The sequence below is a fragment of the Platichthys flesus genome, chromosome 2 (assembly GCF_949316205.1).
Source record: "Platichthys flesus chromosome 2, fPlaFle2.1, whole genome shotgun sequence".
NCBI classification, from domain to species: Eukaryota; Metazoa; Chordata; class Actinopteri; order Pleuronectiformes; family Pleuronectidae; genus Platichthys; species Platichthys flesus.
Genome location: NC_084946.1, coordinates 5,028,912 through 5,047,432, shown reverse-complemented (window position 1 = coordinate 5,047,432; position 18,521 = coordinate 5,028,912). Strand labels below are relative to the sequence as shown.

Sequence of the window (18,521 nt, the reverse complement as noted above, 5' to 3'; positions counted from 1 at the left end):
TGCGTTGTCCACGGGCACCAACACCTGGTGATGTTTGGTTGATCAGCACCTCCTACTGGCTGTACATGTCATGACATCATTCAGCCGTTGTGTCCCCAACACGGAGGGGGAAAACTGCTACTAAGATATGTACTGATACCAATCACTCGAGTTATTGGAACTATAGTTCTGCCTATTTGCATGTGTTACAAACTAATAGAGGATAGCATCTCCTCTGTTAGAGGGTGAAATAAAATCAGTCGTTACTTGATGTCATTGAAATATTTGAAGTAAGCTAACATACAGAAATAACTTTTTAAATCATGTGAACTGATAGTGTATATATCTATATATCTATATCTATATATCTTTATAGATATATACCAATAAAAACCAAGGGGAAAAGTGGTAAAGGCAATTAAGGTATAAGTTTAATATTTTTGAAAAGAATGCATATACAAAGAACAGAGACTTTAGACAAAGCATTTGGTTTTGCACCAAACAACAACAGGTTATAATAATTATATTGACTTGGGCTGGACGTCCACCAAACTCTAAGCCACCAGTAAAGAAAAACAAGAACCAACCAATCACAAATAATCTTCATCAAACAGTCTTGCTGCCATTGGAGGTTTTATTCAACTAAACCAATCAGTGGTTTTCTTGGTATAAACTGGCAGGTAAGAGTTCAGATGAGTTCCGACCCCTAAATGTAAAAGGAGTGAAAGTAACCTTTTTTTAATATATTTATATATATATAAAATAAAAAAAACAGCACAAAAGAAATAATGAAGAAAAAAAAAAGATTTTGGTAAAAACACCTGGAGCCTACATCAACATTGTGTGCCAGCTTACATTATAATTACATCTGTTAAACCTATCATTTAGAACAGAGACCAAGGTTCAGCTACACGCAGCGCAGCACACTTGGAATGGGTACGACAGACTGGACAGCCCTTCACACCGCAGACACTCGGCCTGGATACAACAACACACTGCAGGAAGCCACCAAATTCTGACTTGGCACAGAAATCTGGTGGAAATTCGTCTTCATTTGTAACTCGTCTACATATGGAACTTCAGCCAAGAAAAGGTAGTTGTTACCTAGATGCTTCTGCTGTACCCATTCTAAATGTGACGGGATGACGGTGTTTAAACAGTGCCCTGCTTTACTCTCCCTCGGTCCCTGGCAACACATTAAGAACACACCGCTTGTTCTGCTAACACTGTTTAAGTTCCCTGCATCTAAAAGGCCGATTCCTGTGGTCAACTAGCAGACCCATTACTACTGGATGCCTTTAGCTCAAGTGATTACCACACTCCAAATGGACTGCACATAGAGGACTGAAGGGTCGATGGCGATATTCACCTGTTTGACTTCCTCTTAGAAAGAGAGCTGTGAGGAGTTTTTGCCTGACTGTTTGAATGAATGAGTCCTATCAGGCCTACACAGTTTCTTTAGTGGTTCAGAGTGCATCTATCTGGAACATGAAATAAATATATCTCAGACTTGTCGTGTGTTTCAGGAGGAAAGAGGGTGTTGGCAAATAAAACTACTCTGTTTGTTATTCCTCGAGGAACATAGGGGTTAGGCTTTGAGTGTGCTCGTCAAGGGGGGTGTGGGCGGGGGGGGGGGGGGGCAGGACGACCGGCAGCATGAACAGCCACCAATCAGTTGGCTGGGGCGGGGCTTATATCCTTGGAAGCTTTACAGTGGCGGAGGACAACTAAATGGCCAGGCCTCTTAAAATTGATGAGGCCATAACACTTGCTGAATTAAGATCGATCTATCAAACGCTTGACAGAGTGAAGTCTACTTGGGTGTAAGCTTGGTATCTGGATCACCTTCTGCTGGGAGCTCACAGTGGCCTATTGGCCAGGTTAGACTCATCTTCCGTCCCAACTCAGACTTGGGTGAGGCTTCTTTTATTATTGCAGAGAATTATCTGAAACTTGGTCAGCTGTTTTACTTCTTGTGGAGGACAATGCTGTCAACCAGCTTTAGTAGAGCAATGGGTTTGGGGGAAGGGGTGTGTGTGTGTATGTATTTAAGGATGTGTGGATGTGTTGTATGTGTGAGTGATCTGAAAAAAGGTAGGAGCCTCTCATAGCAGCACACATTTGCGTTTCTTCTTGGGCTCTGGGGGCTCCAATGCAGCCAATATCGCCTCATCAAACACATTCTTTAGGCCTTTCTGTGAACACAAACACACAAACACACAGACTCAGTGAGGGGGCATTGCAAACAAGCACAAACACAGACACACAAAAAGGTAAAATTAAAAAAAGGCTGAGCAAGCAATCAGCTTGAACAGAGGCAGAATAACCAGGTGAGTCACTGAACATAATTTATTGGGGTTTCATAAACAAAATGCAAGACCTGCTGGGGACAAAAGAAATTAAACAATAATGCAAATAAATGACAAACACCATATTGTTTCAGTAAATGAAATAGGTTCGGGATAAAGTGTCAACATATATAACATGCATGTGTAGGTGCAGTTGAAATCAACCAAGAAAGTGGAGGAAAAACAAAACTCAGTCCCTGATGCCACACGAACACAAAGACACAAAGACACACACACACACACACACACACACACACACACACACACACACACAGATACTGATGAATAATACCCTGCAGGAACACATCCAGACTCAACAGAAGTATACAAGTAAAAAAACTTAACCGTGAATTTTTTTTCTCTTTTTGCCCCTGAGCAGAGCGGCTTACACCATGAGCTCAGTCATGTGAAGTAACCACAGCTGCTCCGACACAATGCTGCACTATGCAATAAACCAGTAAGCCCCTCAGCCTGGCTCAACTCGCTGTTAAATTCTTCTCTGACAAAGCACTGGAACAAGAAGGGAGCCAGAGAGAAGAGAGCAAGTTCATCTGTCCTTTATTAATTTGTTATACAGGTATTTCACACAATCATAGCTTTTATATTATCTGGACTTCCAACACAGCAGGATATGCACCACTGTTGATGGCACTTTGATGTCATATATAGAGAGCATTGGGCCAAATAATTCAAACCATTATATTTACAATATTAAATCTTAAAAGAAACTTGAAGTGGAGCACAAAAATGAACCAAATCAATAGTATTTAGTACCAAAAAGTATAAGATGTCATCTAGTGGTTACAATAAAGAAATGGCCCAACACACTCTGGCATTAGCATTTAACAGTCCTGCAGTGCATTCACAAAGTATTTAGAAACCCTTTTCACATTTTTATGTTGCAGCCTTATGCTTCGAGTGTTAAACATTTTCAAAAAAGAAAAGATCAAATATCACACTGACATATTTAGACCCCTTAACTCAGTGTTTCATTGAAGAACTTTATGCAGCCATTACAGGCTCAAGTCTCCTCTAGTATTGTTTTCAAAGATGTTGATTGGGATATAAATCCAATTCGCTGATTGGCAGATGGACTTTCAAGCTCAGTCTCTGGACCATGTTTACTTTAAGGATATTGTTGCCCTTTGTTCAGTCTTCCCTTAAAACCACCAACAACTACTACACAATCTGATGCTGCTCTACCGTTAGGTTGGTATTGAAATGGGAATGATCCCTCCATTCTCTGTCCTTTGAGCTCTTTCATGTGTCTCTCAGTATGGAGTATGGTGTGACCACTCTGCTATGAAGCCAAGATTGATAAGAGTACAACAGTGAAGCTTGTTCTTCGGTATGTTTCTCTTTTCCCATCAGGTTATTGGCCTCATCTATTACCAAGACTATTATCCCTCAATCTCTAAATTTGTCTAAATCCTGGTTAAACCAAACTTCTTCAATTAAAGAGTGGATGGAGGACACTGAGGCTCTTAGAAAAATAACCTTTAATGCAGCAAAAAGTGTTTTTGTATTTTAACCCAGATCTGTGCCCCGACACAATCCTGTCACTGAGCTCTGGAGGTAGTAGCTTCTTCCACCTCATGGTTGCTCTGATATACTTCATCAGCTGTGAGACCGTGTGAGTGTTTTTCAAAAGCATTTGTCAATCATTTATATAAATTATTATTTCATTTATTTTCAAGATGTAAAACCCTCTAAAGAAATAGGTGTCTAACTTAAACTTTGTTATAGCAAAACATCTGAATGCTACCATAAGTGTGATATTTCAGCTTTTCCTTTTTAAACAATTTGAATATATATATAAATTAATCTGGGGATATTAACATTTTTCTGATCAAAAGCTGAAACATTGATTGGTCTGAATATTTTCTGTATATATGAGTGCACTGTATATGTAACCATATTCATACACTTACGCTGTGTTTATCACCACATAACTTCAAGCCCTATGAGACAAATTAAGATTTGTGAATATGGGCTATACAAATAAAATTTGATTGATTGATTGATCAACAGTAGTACAAAAAATACATTAGCATTAGAAATGGAAGCTCTATTTAGTGTATAGATAATTTTCTATTTGAAGCCACTTTCCCTCGCCCTGGTCTGAACCCACCCCCCACATTCACTACTACTCCAGGACAGAAGGGAGAGAAACTAAAACAATGGCTACATCCCAAATTACATCCTGCATCCTCTGCAAGATTCAGTTCGACTGCTGGCCAGTGGCCACATGAATGAAGCACCGGGCCGAAATAGGAAAACTAAAAATGCTAGAAGACTTACAATTTAAAACTAAGTGGACAGAAATAAGTCCAGTAATAAACCAAATGTCAGCAGTTGGATGCTAGGCAAAAAGTCACTGAAGTGTAAAAAGGCAGTAGAGTGAATGAGGCCAATACACAGATTAGTTGCAGTAGTAGTTAGTGGCGGGGGATAAGACTAACATCAGTATGATGGACTGGTTATATGTCTGAGATTGGGAATAGGTTAAAAAAGCAGGACATGTAAAGATATAGAGTGAGGAGAGGAGAATAAAGTAGAGAGAGGGAGTAAGGAATGAGAGAATAAGAGCAGTTAGGAGAGAAGTGGCACAGAGAGCTTAAAATATACAGCATTTCCCTTTTCCCTGCGTCTCAGGTGGCTCAAGGGCAGCTAGGATAGCTTCGTCAAATACATTCTTCAGCCCTCGCTACAACGACAGGAGAAAGGAAGAGAACAGCACAGTTAGCACAGAAAACACAGAGAGGGGTAAGTGGGAGAGCGGAGATGAGGAACATGGCAGAAGGAGGAAACACAGAGACCTGTAAGAGATACACAACCACTGTGTGAAGGAGATGCACAAAGATGGAGGCTAAAGTGCAAAAGTGTTGCGCTCAGAGACGGCAGTTGTTCCAAGAGCGGGCTGAATGTGAGGTGTGGACCGAATGCTGAGATCCCAGACAGGAAAAAGGAAATGACATCAGCAGCTATGCAACAGTAGTGCCAGGGGAGGGGTGGAGGAAGGAAGGAGCAGAACAGTGAGTTGAAGGGGGGGGGGGGGGGGACACACACACACCACCGCCCCATCAACACCATTGTTCTCTGTGTGAGTTAGTGAGTGAGTAAGGCGCAACTCATCTTATCATTTGAGTCGTGTTCTTATCATTACCTACCTAGAGTTTCTATGCATCAACTACATGAGCGGATCAACTCATAAAACATCGACTGACTTTTTTAACCCTATTAAAACCTGAGGTGCAGAAAAAATACAACCTCTAAAATCCAAGCATTGTTTGAAAACATTGATCTAAAACCTAAAAAGGGTTTTCTGAAGAGCTGAGAGAATTGCCCATGTTAACAAAAACTTTTGTTTCTCAGCCTCTGAAGTACATGAAGTTAGCTTAAACAATTGGCATTCATTCAGTTTCCCTACAGTCTGTGAACAGTAATAAAAAAATAAAAAATTAAGCCTGCTAACTTGCCAAGATCTCCCTTTTACCTCCTCTTCAAACATGTCTCTTACTGACTGAGCCATGGTCAGGTTGTAATGGGAGTCTTTACGTCATATGTCAAGTTATTTAGTTTTTCATATTTTTGTTTATAATGAATTTGCTAATCCAAATCCCTCAAGCCTTCTCTGATACGTCCCACAACTGTTCAACTCGGTTGTGGGAGGCAGAGCCTCTGTACAGGGAAGGTTTCTAAGCTATATGAAAACACCTGATGACTTTGCTGAATTCACAATATAGAACAGTCACTGAAACCAAACCAGCATGCAAAATAAACCAACCACAGCGTGCACAGGCCAGGGAGACATGTGGACAGGTTCCTCTTTCCTCCACTTTCTTTTTCGGTGTGAATGGAGTGTATGAGAGACTGTGAATTGTGTATATGTACATAGTTACTGTGTATTACCTGTGTGAGGGCTGAGCACTCCACATATTTCACAGCCTTGAGGTCTCTCGCCAGCTTCTCGGCTGTCTCCGGGGTGATGGGCTTCTGCTTGTTCTTGGCCAGCTTCTCTATAGTTGAGGGGTCATCCCGCAAGTCAATCTGCGTCCCAACTAGGAGGAAGGGGGTCTTTGGACAGTGATGGGTGATCTCTGGAACCCACTGGATAAACACACAACATGCACACATACTTTTAACATCAGATTTCTAATAGTGGGTTCTTCCATGCTTAAATCAAGTTTGGGTCACTGTCAGCCAGATCCACTAGAAAAATAACAGTCAAAACTTCTGCCCTTTTTCTGAAAAATGTCCTCCAGTCTCTGCCAGGTCATCTATTTCCATTTTATGGATATATTTGATATCATGTCTACTGGACAGAAGAATTTAAAGTCGTGACAGCGGTTTTTTGCTCTGTTAACACCGCAGTTAGCATGGTGCCTAGCCTGCTATGACAGGGGGTTATAACCGTATGTGACCTTACAAACATGTCGTTACAGACAGCCACCGTCAGCCGGACAACTCCACTGGCTTAACACACTTGTCAAATGAATCGTAGTTGTGTGTGAGAGAGAGTGAGAGAGAGAGCGAAAGAGAGAGAGAGAGACAGAGAGAGAGAGAGAGAGAGAGAGAGCCCGCAGAGAGCCAGCTGAGAGCCAGCTGAGAGCCAGCTGAGAGCCAGCTGAATGAACATAAAATTTGATGTAGTATAAGTATAAATAAGTAAAAAACGTCATCATTCACAGTTAAGAAAGGAGCATGGGCTGCACTTGCCTTTTCTTTAACGTTTTCAAACGAGGAGGGAGACACGACAGAGAAACAGACGAGGAAGACATCTGTCTGGGGATAACTCAGAGGTCGTAACCTGTCGTAGTCTTCCTGACCTGAAAAAAAAAACACATCCAAAAATATTAACATTTTCACAGGACTCACTTCTGTCTAAATTTAATTTTATTTCACTGTGCAGTACATGATGACAGGGCCTTAATAGACAATAACTGCATAGAATGGAGAACCAATTAAAAGGGATGGTTGAAAAATAAGACAAACCTGCTGTATCAAACAAGCCCAAAGTGTAGGGCTCGCCTCCGATCATAACAGTAACAGCATAGTTATCAAAGACCTATAATACACACAAGCATACCAAGGGTTAGTTATTATAAATGATCTATAATTATGTGCAAATACATTTCGTGAGAAACATGGTATTGATAGTGATACATTGAATGAGAAGTTATCTCTTCTAAGTAACTATCATTCAATATTGTTAGATAGGCTCTACAGCTCCACTATCTTGCTGCAGATGGTCAAACCCGATTTCACAATGTTTTGATGCATGTTGAAAACAGCAAAAAAACATACATTTATGTTAAGTAGTCAGAAGAACCTGGAAGACTGACTTCTTGTTAATGTTAGTGTCTTGTCTAAACGACTGTCACAAATAACCTGCATTAGATTAATTAAGACCAATTACTTGGTTCATAGGGTTCACCGAACCATCACCAGTCATGTTTCAAACTGACCATCCTGTTTTCTATTGTTCAGAATTAAAGACCTTCCGTTATAACAAATATATCATTCTACATTGGTAAATTGTGCACATAGAAGGTGGAATAGAAACCATCTGTCAACTGTGAGTGAGCCCGTGGCTAAAAGATGGACCATATGCACATTCCGTCAGAAGAAGTTCTGTCAATCAGTGTAACAGACGTGCACACACTTACCGTAGGTACATATTCAGAGGGAAACTTGTTTGTGGTGTAAGAGATGAGCAGGCATGTTTTACCCACTGCACCGTCCCCAACTACAACACACTTGATGGTCTGCATAGCTGCGTTTTACAATTTTCGCTTCTCATTCAAGATCTGGGAGAGAAAAACAAAAGGAGACAAAACTTCATTAGTTAATGGCACTGAGAGCAAATATTAAAACTGCTGGCCACTGGGTACAGCCTCTATGGCCTTTAAGCTTTGATTTAAAAACACTGAATCCAAGTGGATGAAATACTTGAGTAAGTACTTAAGTAAACATAACCCCAAATACAGTGGAAACTGCTTTTTGTGATCACGTTTGTTCCAAACTGATCACTTTAAGAAGTTGATTACCAAAACCAAATTCTGTAGCATTTGTATGAAATTCAGAGAACTTGAGGGAAGGTTACAGCCCTTTTTAAGATAAGGGCGATATCACATTGAGCACTTGTGTATGCACGCCAACACACACATGTACGCCAACACACGCACACACCAACTCATCAACAGCTACAGTTTAAGCGTCAATTTGTTTGGAATGACCGCCACATTATCAATACTTATCAACACATAATGATCAATACATTTGAGTGAGTAACATAATTTAAATAACATTACACGCTTTGAGTTGTCATTAAGACTAGAAAGGCACTGGCAAAATACAGACCATTTACAGACAGACCTTTCAGCTGGTCTCTTTCTTCTACACAGGACTAACTCTCACCTGGACAAAGGGATCGGCGTAATGGGAATTATTTTTCATTATTCAAGCGCCTACACTACAAAACAGCCTCTCCTTCTGAGAGCAACATCTGCAGCCAGTCTCAATCGATGGGGCTGATGTTGAGGTGGTCAGGACCTAGAAATACCTCGGACTGCAGCTGGATGATAGACTAGACTGGCCAGCGAACACACACATCCTCCTCAGAAAGGGCACAGATGGCTCTATTTCCTGAGGAGGCTAGGGTCCTTTACCATCTGCAGGAAACTGCTGCTGATGTTTTACCATGTCAGTTGTTGGGAGACTCCTCCTTTATTCTGTGGTGAGCTGGGCAGGCAGCATGTAGAAGAGCTGCTACACGGGTGGACAAAATGCTGAAGAGAGCTGGCTCTGTGGTGGAAGAAGAGCTGGCATCCCTCATATAAGTGGCAGAAAGAAGGACCGAAAATACACTGCTTGACATTATGGACAATACAAACTACCCCCTTCACAGCACACTGACCAGGCAGACTACATTCAGTGGAAGACTTCTTTCTCAGTGCTGCTCCACAGACAGACTGAGGAAGTCTTTCATCCTCCAGGCCCCATGACTGTACAACTCTTCTCAGATATTGCAAAACGAGACCAATGAATAAATTTGACATGTCACTAGGCTGGCAGACTGTCACCACTACTGCTTATGTCTATCTAATGCACAACTTTGTATAGCTTCAGTTATTTAACTTCATCTATCAGTATTTACATTTAGCTTCAATACTCTGGCTTAGTTACTTGTCTTTCAATCAGCTTATACGAAATATATCTGTATTGTCAATATATCCATTAGAATATACGTCTTTACATTGACAGTTTTGTACCAATTCTTGTGGCTAGACTTCCATCTCACTAAAGTGTACTTATTCTTATTCATTTGGATTCTTGTGTTTGACTATTTAGTGTGCAACAGGATGCCGGAATTTCCCTCTGGATTAATAAAGTATCTGACTATCTATCTAGCCATCACAGCCTTGAATCTTTGGGTATCACTTAGACTTACAGGAGACGAAAAAAGAAAACCATGAAAAGCTCACCACCACATGCTGCTTTCATTTCTTGACGACAAAAAACCCTATACAACAGTAGAATGGAATCCTGACCTACATCTGAAAATGCTGTTAACCAAAACCTGTGTAAAAACTCATTGACACTGGGGTAAATATGGTCAGATTACCTCAAGTCCTCAATAAATATCTGCAACTCCCCAATCAAACACACATGGAAGTGTCCAGATGTCAGCAGTCGATTTTCTAATTCAAGGGATGGAGGGGCAATTCAAATCCACAACTGGAGACAGACCATTAAGATGGCATCAATATAACAGCCGAAAAAAGATGCTGTGAATGTTGTGCATGTGCTTTTTTATTTTCTGTCTTTATTCCACAAAATTCCGACAATAAACCGACAAATAATAACATCAGCAATTGTCTGAAACAATAAAGATGTCATGGAAAAACTTTATTGCATGACAATTTTCAGAATCCAAATAGCGTTGTGGTCATGACAGGTCACCTGTTAAGCTGCACAACAGTGTTCCGTTCAGATGGTCCCTGTACGGCCTGACAGTGAGCCAGCAGGCATACAGCCAAAAACCGGAAACTAAAGTTGCAGCATGGAACTTAGTTAGAGCTGAAAAGATTTGTCAAGTAATGAATGAAAGAAAATAGATCGTCAACTTTCTTGATAATCAATAGTTTTGTTTTGTTTTTCCCTGGAAAAATTACTTGCATTTTCATTTGAAAAGCATGGATCAGCATGGATCACTCACCGCCTTGCATCCATACTACTCTGGAGTTTGAGGGCTGCTTAAGTTCTGAAACACTGCATGCCAAATTGGTTTAATAACTACAGGGTTGTGTTTTAGTCTGGACAGGCAGAAACGAAGATGACGGAAAAAATGACATACACAATCGATTGCTGATTGGGTGTATTGGGTAATAACGTAGACTTTGCTGATTTGTTTGGCTCCAATAACGTGACACCTTCCCAAAGAAAACATTTGGCATTAGCCTCACCAACCAAGCTTTACTAAACCTCTTGTCTTTGTAAATGGCTGTTGTCCAGTTAAATTCTGCATTTTACTCTTCAAGCAACATGCATACACTAGCGGGGGTAAGATGTGCATGTTCAGGGGTGTTACAATGGATTTTGTACATGGAGAGTCTCAGACATACAGGTCATGATATATTCAAGTGCTAAAAACAGATCATTGGGATTGGTTGAATTTTCTTGAAGATGTTTCAGCTCTTATCAAAGAGTCTTCTTCAGTTCTAACTGACTGCTGGGAGTGCCAGGTATTAAACTTGGACCCACCCTGCTGTGGTTTCCTCGGGAGTCATTATGGGTTGTTGGCCCACCCGCCCCCTTTGAGTCATGTGTCCTAAAGTGTGAATTGTAGTGAAACTTCCTGGAGATGAAAGCCTGTACTTTGCATATAAAACAATCAATTAATTACCTGCATATAAAACCAAAATATAATTAAGCTGGCTCCCCCTTTTAGTTAATTAAATCATTATCTTATTTAACACTTGTTTTCCTGCTTTGATGTGAAAACACCTTCATACAATTGGTCTGGACCATGGCAGTGCTCCTTGTTGCAGTGTGCATTTTGAGAGAGACATAGTGTGTGGAACACACCACAGTATTCCCCTATTTCTCCTCCACAAGTTCCAGTAAATCAGTGCTAACCCACTGCAGAGCTCTGCACCACTGTGTGGGGGTGGGGGTGTCAATGAGAGAAGCAGGAGGGACAAAACCTGCACGCGCCAAATATTTCAGTGTGATCGTGGTTTGACAAATAAACAGTGCACAGGTGATGTCTGAACAAAGTAAATTCATTGACATGAATTCCTTTGCAAACTAGGCTAGAATTATCTTTGTAGTCTTTGCAGTGTGTTAGGTCTACATACTATTTAGCACTGCTGCCTATTAAACAGTCACTACAAATGTATATTCATATTAACCACGAGACCAAAATCATATCACCTGCCAACTGCGAATGATCATGGTGAGAGAGTGGTGGGGGTACATCCCCACTGCTGTAAAAGTGACTTCTATTGGTTTGAAGATCGATGCAATGGAAGGGGATTGAATAGCATGGATGTCCTATTTAACTTCTCTCTGGCATGTGAAACTATCACTGACAAGGACTGCATCCTGTGAGCAGGTGGCATGAAAGAAAACTTATAACTTTCCTGCTGGCAATTTGGTACCCTACTCCACAAGGAATACAACAATCCCTTATTAAATTGCCTGTATATTTTGTGAAAGGATAATATGGATTACCAAACACATGGTTGGTAATCAGGTAACCCAGAAACATGATTCCTTACAGAAAGCTGGTAAATAACATAATATGCTTTGCACTGTTTCATTCAATAAGTGCAAAAACGTGATTTTCATTCAACTATATAAGAACATGTAAAAACTTACTGATGGGTGCCGCTGTGAGATATATGACAAACACAATGCAAAACACGTCAGAAAGCCGGTGGTCAACAGAGGGTGGCTGCAGCAGCAATAATGCTGCCTGACCTAATCCAGGCATTTGTTTGTCGGCCAGCCAGCACCGTGGGGGCAGCTCATCTAACACACGAGTGAAAGCTGCTAACGTCGAGCTTGATGTGGCCTTTTCACCCCAACATGACATGAACACTGATATGAACACTGTGTTGAACAGCATCACAATCTACCTAGTTATTATACATCAAAACTCATTAGATGCTAGCACTGTGCATTTCTGTTAACACGTCTACCGGATTTAACATGTACTTAACAATCGGTCAACGCTTCCCCCTCATTTATCCTGACCAGTGACTGGTTATCTCAAGCACAGTCGATGAAACCGGCTACACGAAGACCACAGATCAGAGAACCCGCAAGTATTTTCCTCTGACTTCCACCCAAATAATAGAGTTGTCCGAAAATGGAACGTTTCGATCGCGTGTTCAGTTTAAGACATTTGAAACTCTGAGATTGCAGATACTGTGCCAATCTGTGACCAACTATCCATCATCATGTACGTATCATCGTCGTCTGCCTACCGGAACATTGAAGATCACAACGCAAATATGACCAGTAAAAGCTTTCGTTAGCGCGGATGCATTAGCCTGAGCTGCTGTATGTCGGCCATATATCCTTGGCCTCAATCTGGCCTAATTTCCTGCCGGTTCCCTAAACCCACGTTAAAACTCCGAGCAGCCTCTCTTTAAAACACAAGCAATGCTATTTGATCCAAACACCAAACTGTACAAACATAATTCCCCGGACTGGGATGAGATTGGGAGGACATTACTGACCTGGAGTTTGTAACGCCTCAGCTCGCCGAGCAGCTAACAGCTAACTAGAGCCCCCCTACATCTTTAACCATTGACTGACTGACCATACTTTTCGGCTTGTTATACGACAAATAACTCACCTATAAATACGATGTAATTAATGTGTAGATACAACTCACTGATATTGATTTACTAGCCGCCTGCTTCGCTACCCATCCTCCCCAGTCGGTTTGCTAGCTAGCTGAGCTAACCTTAGCGGATGCTGTGGCCGAATGATATTTATATAAACTGTCAATTGTAACAACCGTCCCCCAGATGTACAACTTAGATGTTGATACGATTAAAAATACAAAGCGACAACAATATCACTGTGAAAGAGAAGCGGACGCTAGCCTCTTACCGTCTCCTCTGTTTGTGTCTGTACGCCGGGCGTTGGCAGCTCCGTGCTAGGGGCTTCCCAGTCAACAGCACAGGGACACGTTGAGCTGCGTACTGAAGTCCTACGTAATTACGCGAATTCATTTTACTATATACGACCGGGCCGATTCTGTCTAATTAGGCCCATTAAAACAAACGCTCATTAATCATAAGTTACATTACGTCGTATTAAGTTTCAGAACTGAATATTGTTCGGCAGTTTAAACGTCAAATTATTCCAACAACTGAAAAATAAACCTTTATCACAAGCAATAGAGCCGTTTGTATGTACAGTATTTAATGTCAACAATCATGGTATGCTCACTTTGTACGAGACGTTTTATACAAGGGATTTCTCTGCATCTATATTCAATTAATAGAACATGATGTATTAGCTTGGTGAGAGCAATACACATCAGTCTGTATCAAAAAGATAACTTCTATATCAAATAGATGTTTTGTGATTTGAAGCAGGGAGATAGTTTGACCTACATACGTGCATTGTAATACTACTATCTGCCAGTAGATGGCCCTGTAGTCCAACAACCTAAATACTCAACAACGTTGATTGAGGGTTCTAAACATGTACAGTGGAGTAAGTTATGGCAGGAACAACAAGTAGTAACAAAAAAAACTTTATTCCCAAAATGGATCCAGAAAGTTACATTAACACAAATGCACTCAATCTTTAACAGAAAAAAATGACTATTTCTTTCGAGGAGAGTTAGGATTTGATTGCATTGTCCTAGGTGGTCACACTCTGCAGCAGAGTAATGTTGTCTCCTTTCAACATGATCCTCCCTGGGAGACACAGATAGAGGAACAAAGGAGGAGGATCAGAGTAGGATGATGGGTGGAAAGAAAAAATGGGAGGCAAGTTATTCCTTGTGTTAGTATGACATGGCTGAGACAGAATTTATCTACAGTTTTAATAAATTCACAGTCAACCAAAGACGGACGTCTGTGCTGTTCACTTTATACACTATACTGTCTTGTGATGGCAAAAATTTGTCGTTCTGAGTTCCTTCTACACAACCTGCTGGCGACAGGGAGTCACATACTACACTATCTTCAGGGGAACCACCAGACTGGTCCCAAAAGAAAGTTTACAAAACGCACAGAAGAGACACTGGGATTCTTAACGATCCTCCAGCTATTCTGCGTCATCCTCCTCAGAGAATGACACATCGGTCTGGAGGAGAGGTCAGTTGAAACTCGGGGTGGGCATAATTAATCGACGATCGATTAATTGATCATTAAGAATTTCCTCGAGGAAATTTCATCAAGAAATTCACTAATTACACATTTGACCACGGGGGGCAGTGTCTGAAAAAAACGCCACAGGCCTACTCAGTTACCTGCGACTGGCTGCGAGTTAACGTGTATTTCCATTTCCGAAGTAAACATTAAGAGCTCATGGCTAAGTGTAGAGTGGGACCATTTTGTGTTAAAAAATGACTTGGTTCACTGCCAATACTGCGAAGCTATCCCAGAGGCTAGGGAGACGAGGAGCCTCCGTTGTCTGACACGGACGAGGGGAGCGCAAACACCAGAGCCGTGGACATGGAGCTACCTGTGTATCACGGGGACGTCAGTCCCCTAAGAGCGAGTTTTTCCGGCGGACCTGTCAGACCTAAGTATTATATAGATGTGGTTAAGTTGTTGTTTAACATATTATATTATGTTGGAGAAAAAAAAAAAGGTCAGTTGTGTTTAGTAGCTCCGGCTTCTAGCTGTCGGCTCTGCTGTTTAAGATTACAGCAGCGCATATTTTGTTAATCTTGTAATAAAGATCTCAATGAGGAAACACGCTTTGTTTTTTCACTTCATTTTAATATAGCCTATAAATAGTGAATTTTTTTACTTGAAAATAAGTGATTAATCAAAAATTTGTCATTAATTCTCCCATCTATTTTCTATGGATGTGCATCTTTGACAAAAGATAAAACACAAAAAAAAATTAAATAACAAGGGGTTAAATTTTACATGTACAAATGTATAAACAATGGAACATCAAGATTCACAAATCACACACATACAACTGTTGTGAACAGACTAAGACCCACCAATAAGCCACGAGTAGATCTCTATACCCATTATAGCTGTGTGCACCCATCTTGTCTTGGGGATTATTCAATGTGTAATTTATAATTTAACATATACATGGCATATCGTGACTGGGATCAGTAATTACTTCTTAGAAAGCAGAACAAGGGGTTGAAAAGTGGGGTGTACTCTTACCCAGTGGCTTTCTGTTCTTAGTCTTCATGTGGACTTCCTCAGAATCATCTAGAACCAGGTTCATGTACTCATCAAAACCCTGAGACAGATAAGGAATTGCAAGGAAAAACTGTTAGCTTCAATCATGGAAGAACAATTTCATTTAACCCCAGCACAAAAATTAAAGTGGTCCTAGTTTTCTGGGCTCAATCACGTTTTTCCAAAGCATTTATGGCCGTTATGTTAAATTTATTTGCGTGTGTCAGTCTCTTCAAGAACAATGACACTTAAAGTATGTGTTAATTTTTGTTTGGAAAACAGCCTCAATAATCATTGCTTATATCAGAGGCAAGTCATTCCACAAGTAGTTTTCCTTATTAGGCAGTATTTCATAATCTAATCACAAGGCACTCAAAAAAATTGTGATGAAAAAATAAACTGAAGTGCTTAAGTCCTTGAAAAACTCAAATAAAGTGATTATTCATACAAGTATAACTCAAGCAAAAGGATGCGTCAGTAGACAATTTCACACCATTTTGTGAAAATGTCTGTCTCCATCAATCTTAAATTAAACGTACATGAATCTGCGATCTTGAAAGATGTCTTATTTTTAATGAGTCATCCGTCAATGATGTCGGGTCTGCGCTGGTCATTTCAAGCCCAGGGACAGGTGCAACAGGCACCGCAACATTTTTCTTAACGCAAAAAGAATCGATTGTTCTATTCATTGTGAAAATATACCCCTTTTCAGGTTTGTCCTCTAGTTTTATTGTTCTGGTTGCCTACTAGGAATGTGGGTGTAGTCGTCACAGCGTTCTCTCAACCCTTTAGCGTGCAATGCCTGCGAGTATGGACATACAATCCCTGCTAAATGCTGAAAAAAAGGCAAAAGTCCTTACACCCAGTTGTTTTTTTCTTTAAAAAAATATATTTGGGGACCTGATAAATTCCAGGTGCACTGGTTCAACAACTGTATGGTGCGACTAAAAGGGTTGCACTCTCGAGCCCTGATTTAGCATCTCATTCGGGCCAAGTTTCACATTATTTACCACATTGTCAGATTCAATCCATTGCAGTGTGGACAAGGGCTCACAAATTAAAATTCAAGTTCACAACAAACAAACAGTGACAGTCCACTTACAATGATACAGCCCTCTATCCTCATGTTCACCTGTTCATACAACCAGACCTGGATCCGTGAACGCTGAGAATAAGAAGATCAAGATATAAGAATACAATTTTATTGAGAAAACACTTAACAGAATTGATTGTAAAATAATGTAGGACTTAATACTTACATTTTGTAGATACCTGAAAATAAGGTTCTGGTGCATGGAGTTAAGGAAATACATAATTTATATTCAGACACAAATACAAACACAAAATGTTTTTGCACAGTTATGCACTCACTGGTTCTGCTTTTATTCAGATTCTGCACACTGGACCAAAGCTTTCTGGAACACAGTATGGTGAGCACTGCTGACTACACTTATTTTCATTGCTAGTATTATAGAAGTACAATTACCTCACTAAGGTTTAGGTTACCACGTCTCATATGATAACTTTGTTCTGATGTAAGCTAAATGGACCATGCTGCAGAAAAGTATGCACGTTTCCACCAAGGACAATGGAGATGTGTTGCTTTGAATCGTGTTAGCGGACTAAGGTTTTCAACATCCTACAGATTACTTTCTGAAGTGATCAGGTAGTTGTTTGGTCTGTAAAATGTCGGCTTATATTTCATATTCTATTTAGCAGTAGATAGGCGGTATATTCAAGAGAGAGCTTTTATGTTTAGCGCAATGAACAATCGTTTCAGTTACAGACACATTGTCCATCTTATTACGTATTTAATGGTTCCGGCTCTACCATATGTCCTGTCAGCTAACAAATTGCTGTATGAGCCGAAATCTGCTGAAAGAAAGATAATGTAATGGATTTCACAATATAAACACAACTGCTGTAGTGAGTTCGGCTGTGCTAAGGATTGAGCTACACACTGTTCATGTTAATAATTACAAAGAACCACAACTGTTAGCAAAGATATCTCAGCTAAAAGCACCGTTTCTTGAACCAAGTAGTTCTTACACAATACGTGTGTTAAAATGTTTTAAATGGTTCGCCTTACTTGAAAATAAATGGTTAGCTAGCTAACAAGAAAAGGCTAACCTAGCTGCTACACTAGCCCAGTTTACCCGCGGTGTTCACTCGTCGCCATGAAAAGGATACGATGGGTTGCACCATCACCTTCTGGATCTTCTGTCCCTGTCCTCTGTACGCCATGTCTCCACCAAAGTACCAGCGGACGGAAGAAGAAGAAAAAGAAAAATAGAGCACAGTTTTTAATAAGACGTACTTCAACGACACACTCACGTTGTGAATTTGCTTCAATGGCGGGTTCCTTCCGCGTGCAATGCTTGCCCTGTGCCTCTAAAAAGTGTCATGAAGTCGAGAGAGCGCCGCTACAGGCAGGAGGTCTTTACCGCACCAACACAGTGCTCCACCCATAGATATCTATGGCTCCACCACTACTTGTGCTTCCAGTACATTTAATGTAACATGATACTTTAAGGAAAACAATAACACATACAATTAATACAAAAAAAACTTCAATCTTTCTGTAAATTTGTGTGTTTGTACAACAACGGCCGTTGCTGTCAGTGTCTGTACATCCTGTCTGCACTGTGTATACAGTTTGGAGTCCAAATCTAGTGGTGCTCAGATCCACACAGATGTTCACTCTAGAAGCTGTTCCTCTTTTGGCTTTAACTTTCTTAAGTGAATGCAGGACGTTTTCATCCGGACTTTGCAGATATGTTGTCGAGTC

General features: G+C 40.5%; 2 protein-coding genes across 3 annotated transcripts; both read right to left on the bottom strand.

Moving 5' to 3' along the window:
* Nucleotides 1-388: 388 nt before the first annotated feature.
* LOC133960210 (cell division control protein 42 homolog) lies at nt 389-13,524 on the bottom strand. Of its 2 annotated transcripts, none has more exons than XM_062394670.1 (6): nt 13,458-13,524; nt 7,997-8,137; nt 7,323-7,395; nt 7,047-7,156; nt 6,240-6,437; nt 389-2,174 (listed from the first exon to the last, which is right to left on the bottom strand). In XM_062394670.1, exons 2-6 carry the CDS (start codon nt 8,099-8,101, stop codon nt 2,085-2,087), a joined length of 576 nt encoding a protein of 191 aa, XP_062250654.1. In that variant the 5' UTR covers nt 8,102-8,137; nt 13,458-13,524; the 3' UTR covers nt 389-2,084. The 2 variants fall into 2 exon arrangements, with proteins under 2 accessions (XP_062250654.1, XP_062250663.1); XM_062394679.1 differs by lacking the exon at nt 389-2,174 and adding an exon at nt 2,603-5,034.
* A 569-nt stretch (nt 13,525-14,093) lies between these two features.
* Nucleotides 14,094-18,119, bottom strand: snrpe (small nuclear ribonucleoprotein polypeptide E). The gene is made up of 5 exons (XM_062394659.1): nt 17,924-18,119; nt 16,993-17,019; nt 16,836-16,898; nt 15,716-15,794; nt 14,094-14,275 (listed from the first exon to the last, which is right to left on the bottom strand). Exons 1-5 carry the CDS (start codon nt 17,975-17,977, stop codon nt 14,220-14,222), a joined length of 279 nt encoding a protein of 92 aa, XP_062250643.1. The 5' UTR covers nt 17,978-18,119; the 3' UTR covers nt 14,094-14,219.
* Between the last annotated feature and the right edge of the window lie 402 nt (nt 18,120-18,521).

Coding starts and splice junctions, on each gene's coding strand:
- LOC133960210 (XM_062394670.1), bottom strand. CDS start 8,101: ATGCAGACCATCAAGTGTGTTGTAGTTGGGGACGGTGCAGTGGGTAAA. Junction 6,438..7,046: donor TTGAAAACGTTAAAGAAAAG/GCAAGTGCAGCC, acceptor GTGTTTATCCAG/TGGGTTCCAGAGATCACCCA. Junction 2,175..6,239: donor AGTGCTCAGCCCTCACACAG/GTAATACACAGT, acceptor TTGTGTTCACAG/AAAGGCCTAAAGAATGTGTT.
- snrpe (XM_062394659.1), bottom strand. CDS start 17,977: ATGGCGTACAGAGGACAGGGACAGAAGATCCAGAAGGTGATGGTGCAA. Junction 16,899..16,992: donor TTTTCAGGTATCTACAAAAT/GTAAGTATTAAG, acceptor TCTTATTCTCAG/CGTTCACGGATCCAGGTCTG. Junction 14,276..15,715: donor TAAGAACAGAAAGCCACTGG/GTAAGAGTACAC, acceptor TGTGTCTCCCAG/GGAGGATCATGTTGAAAGGA.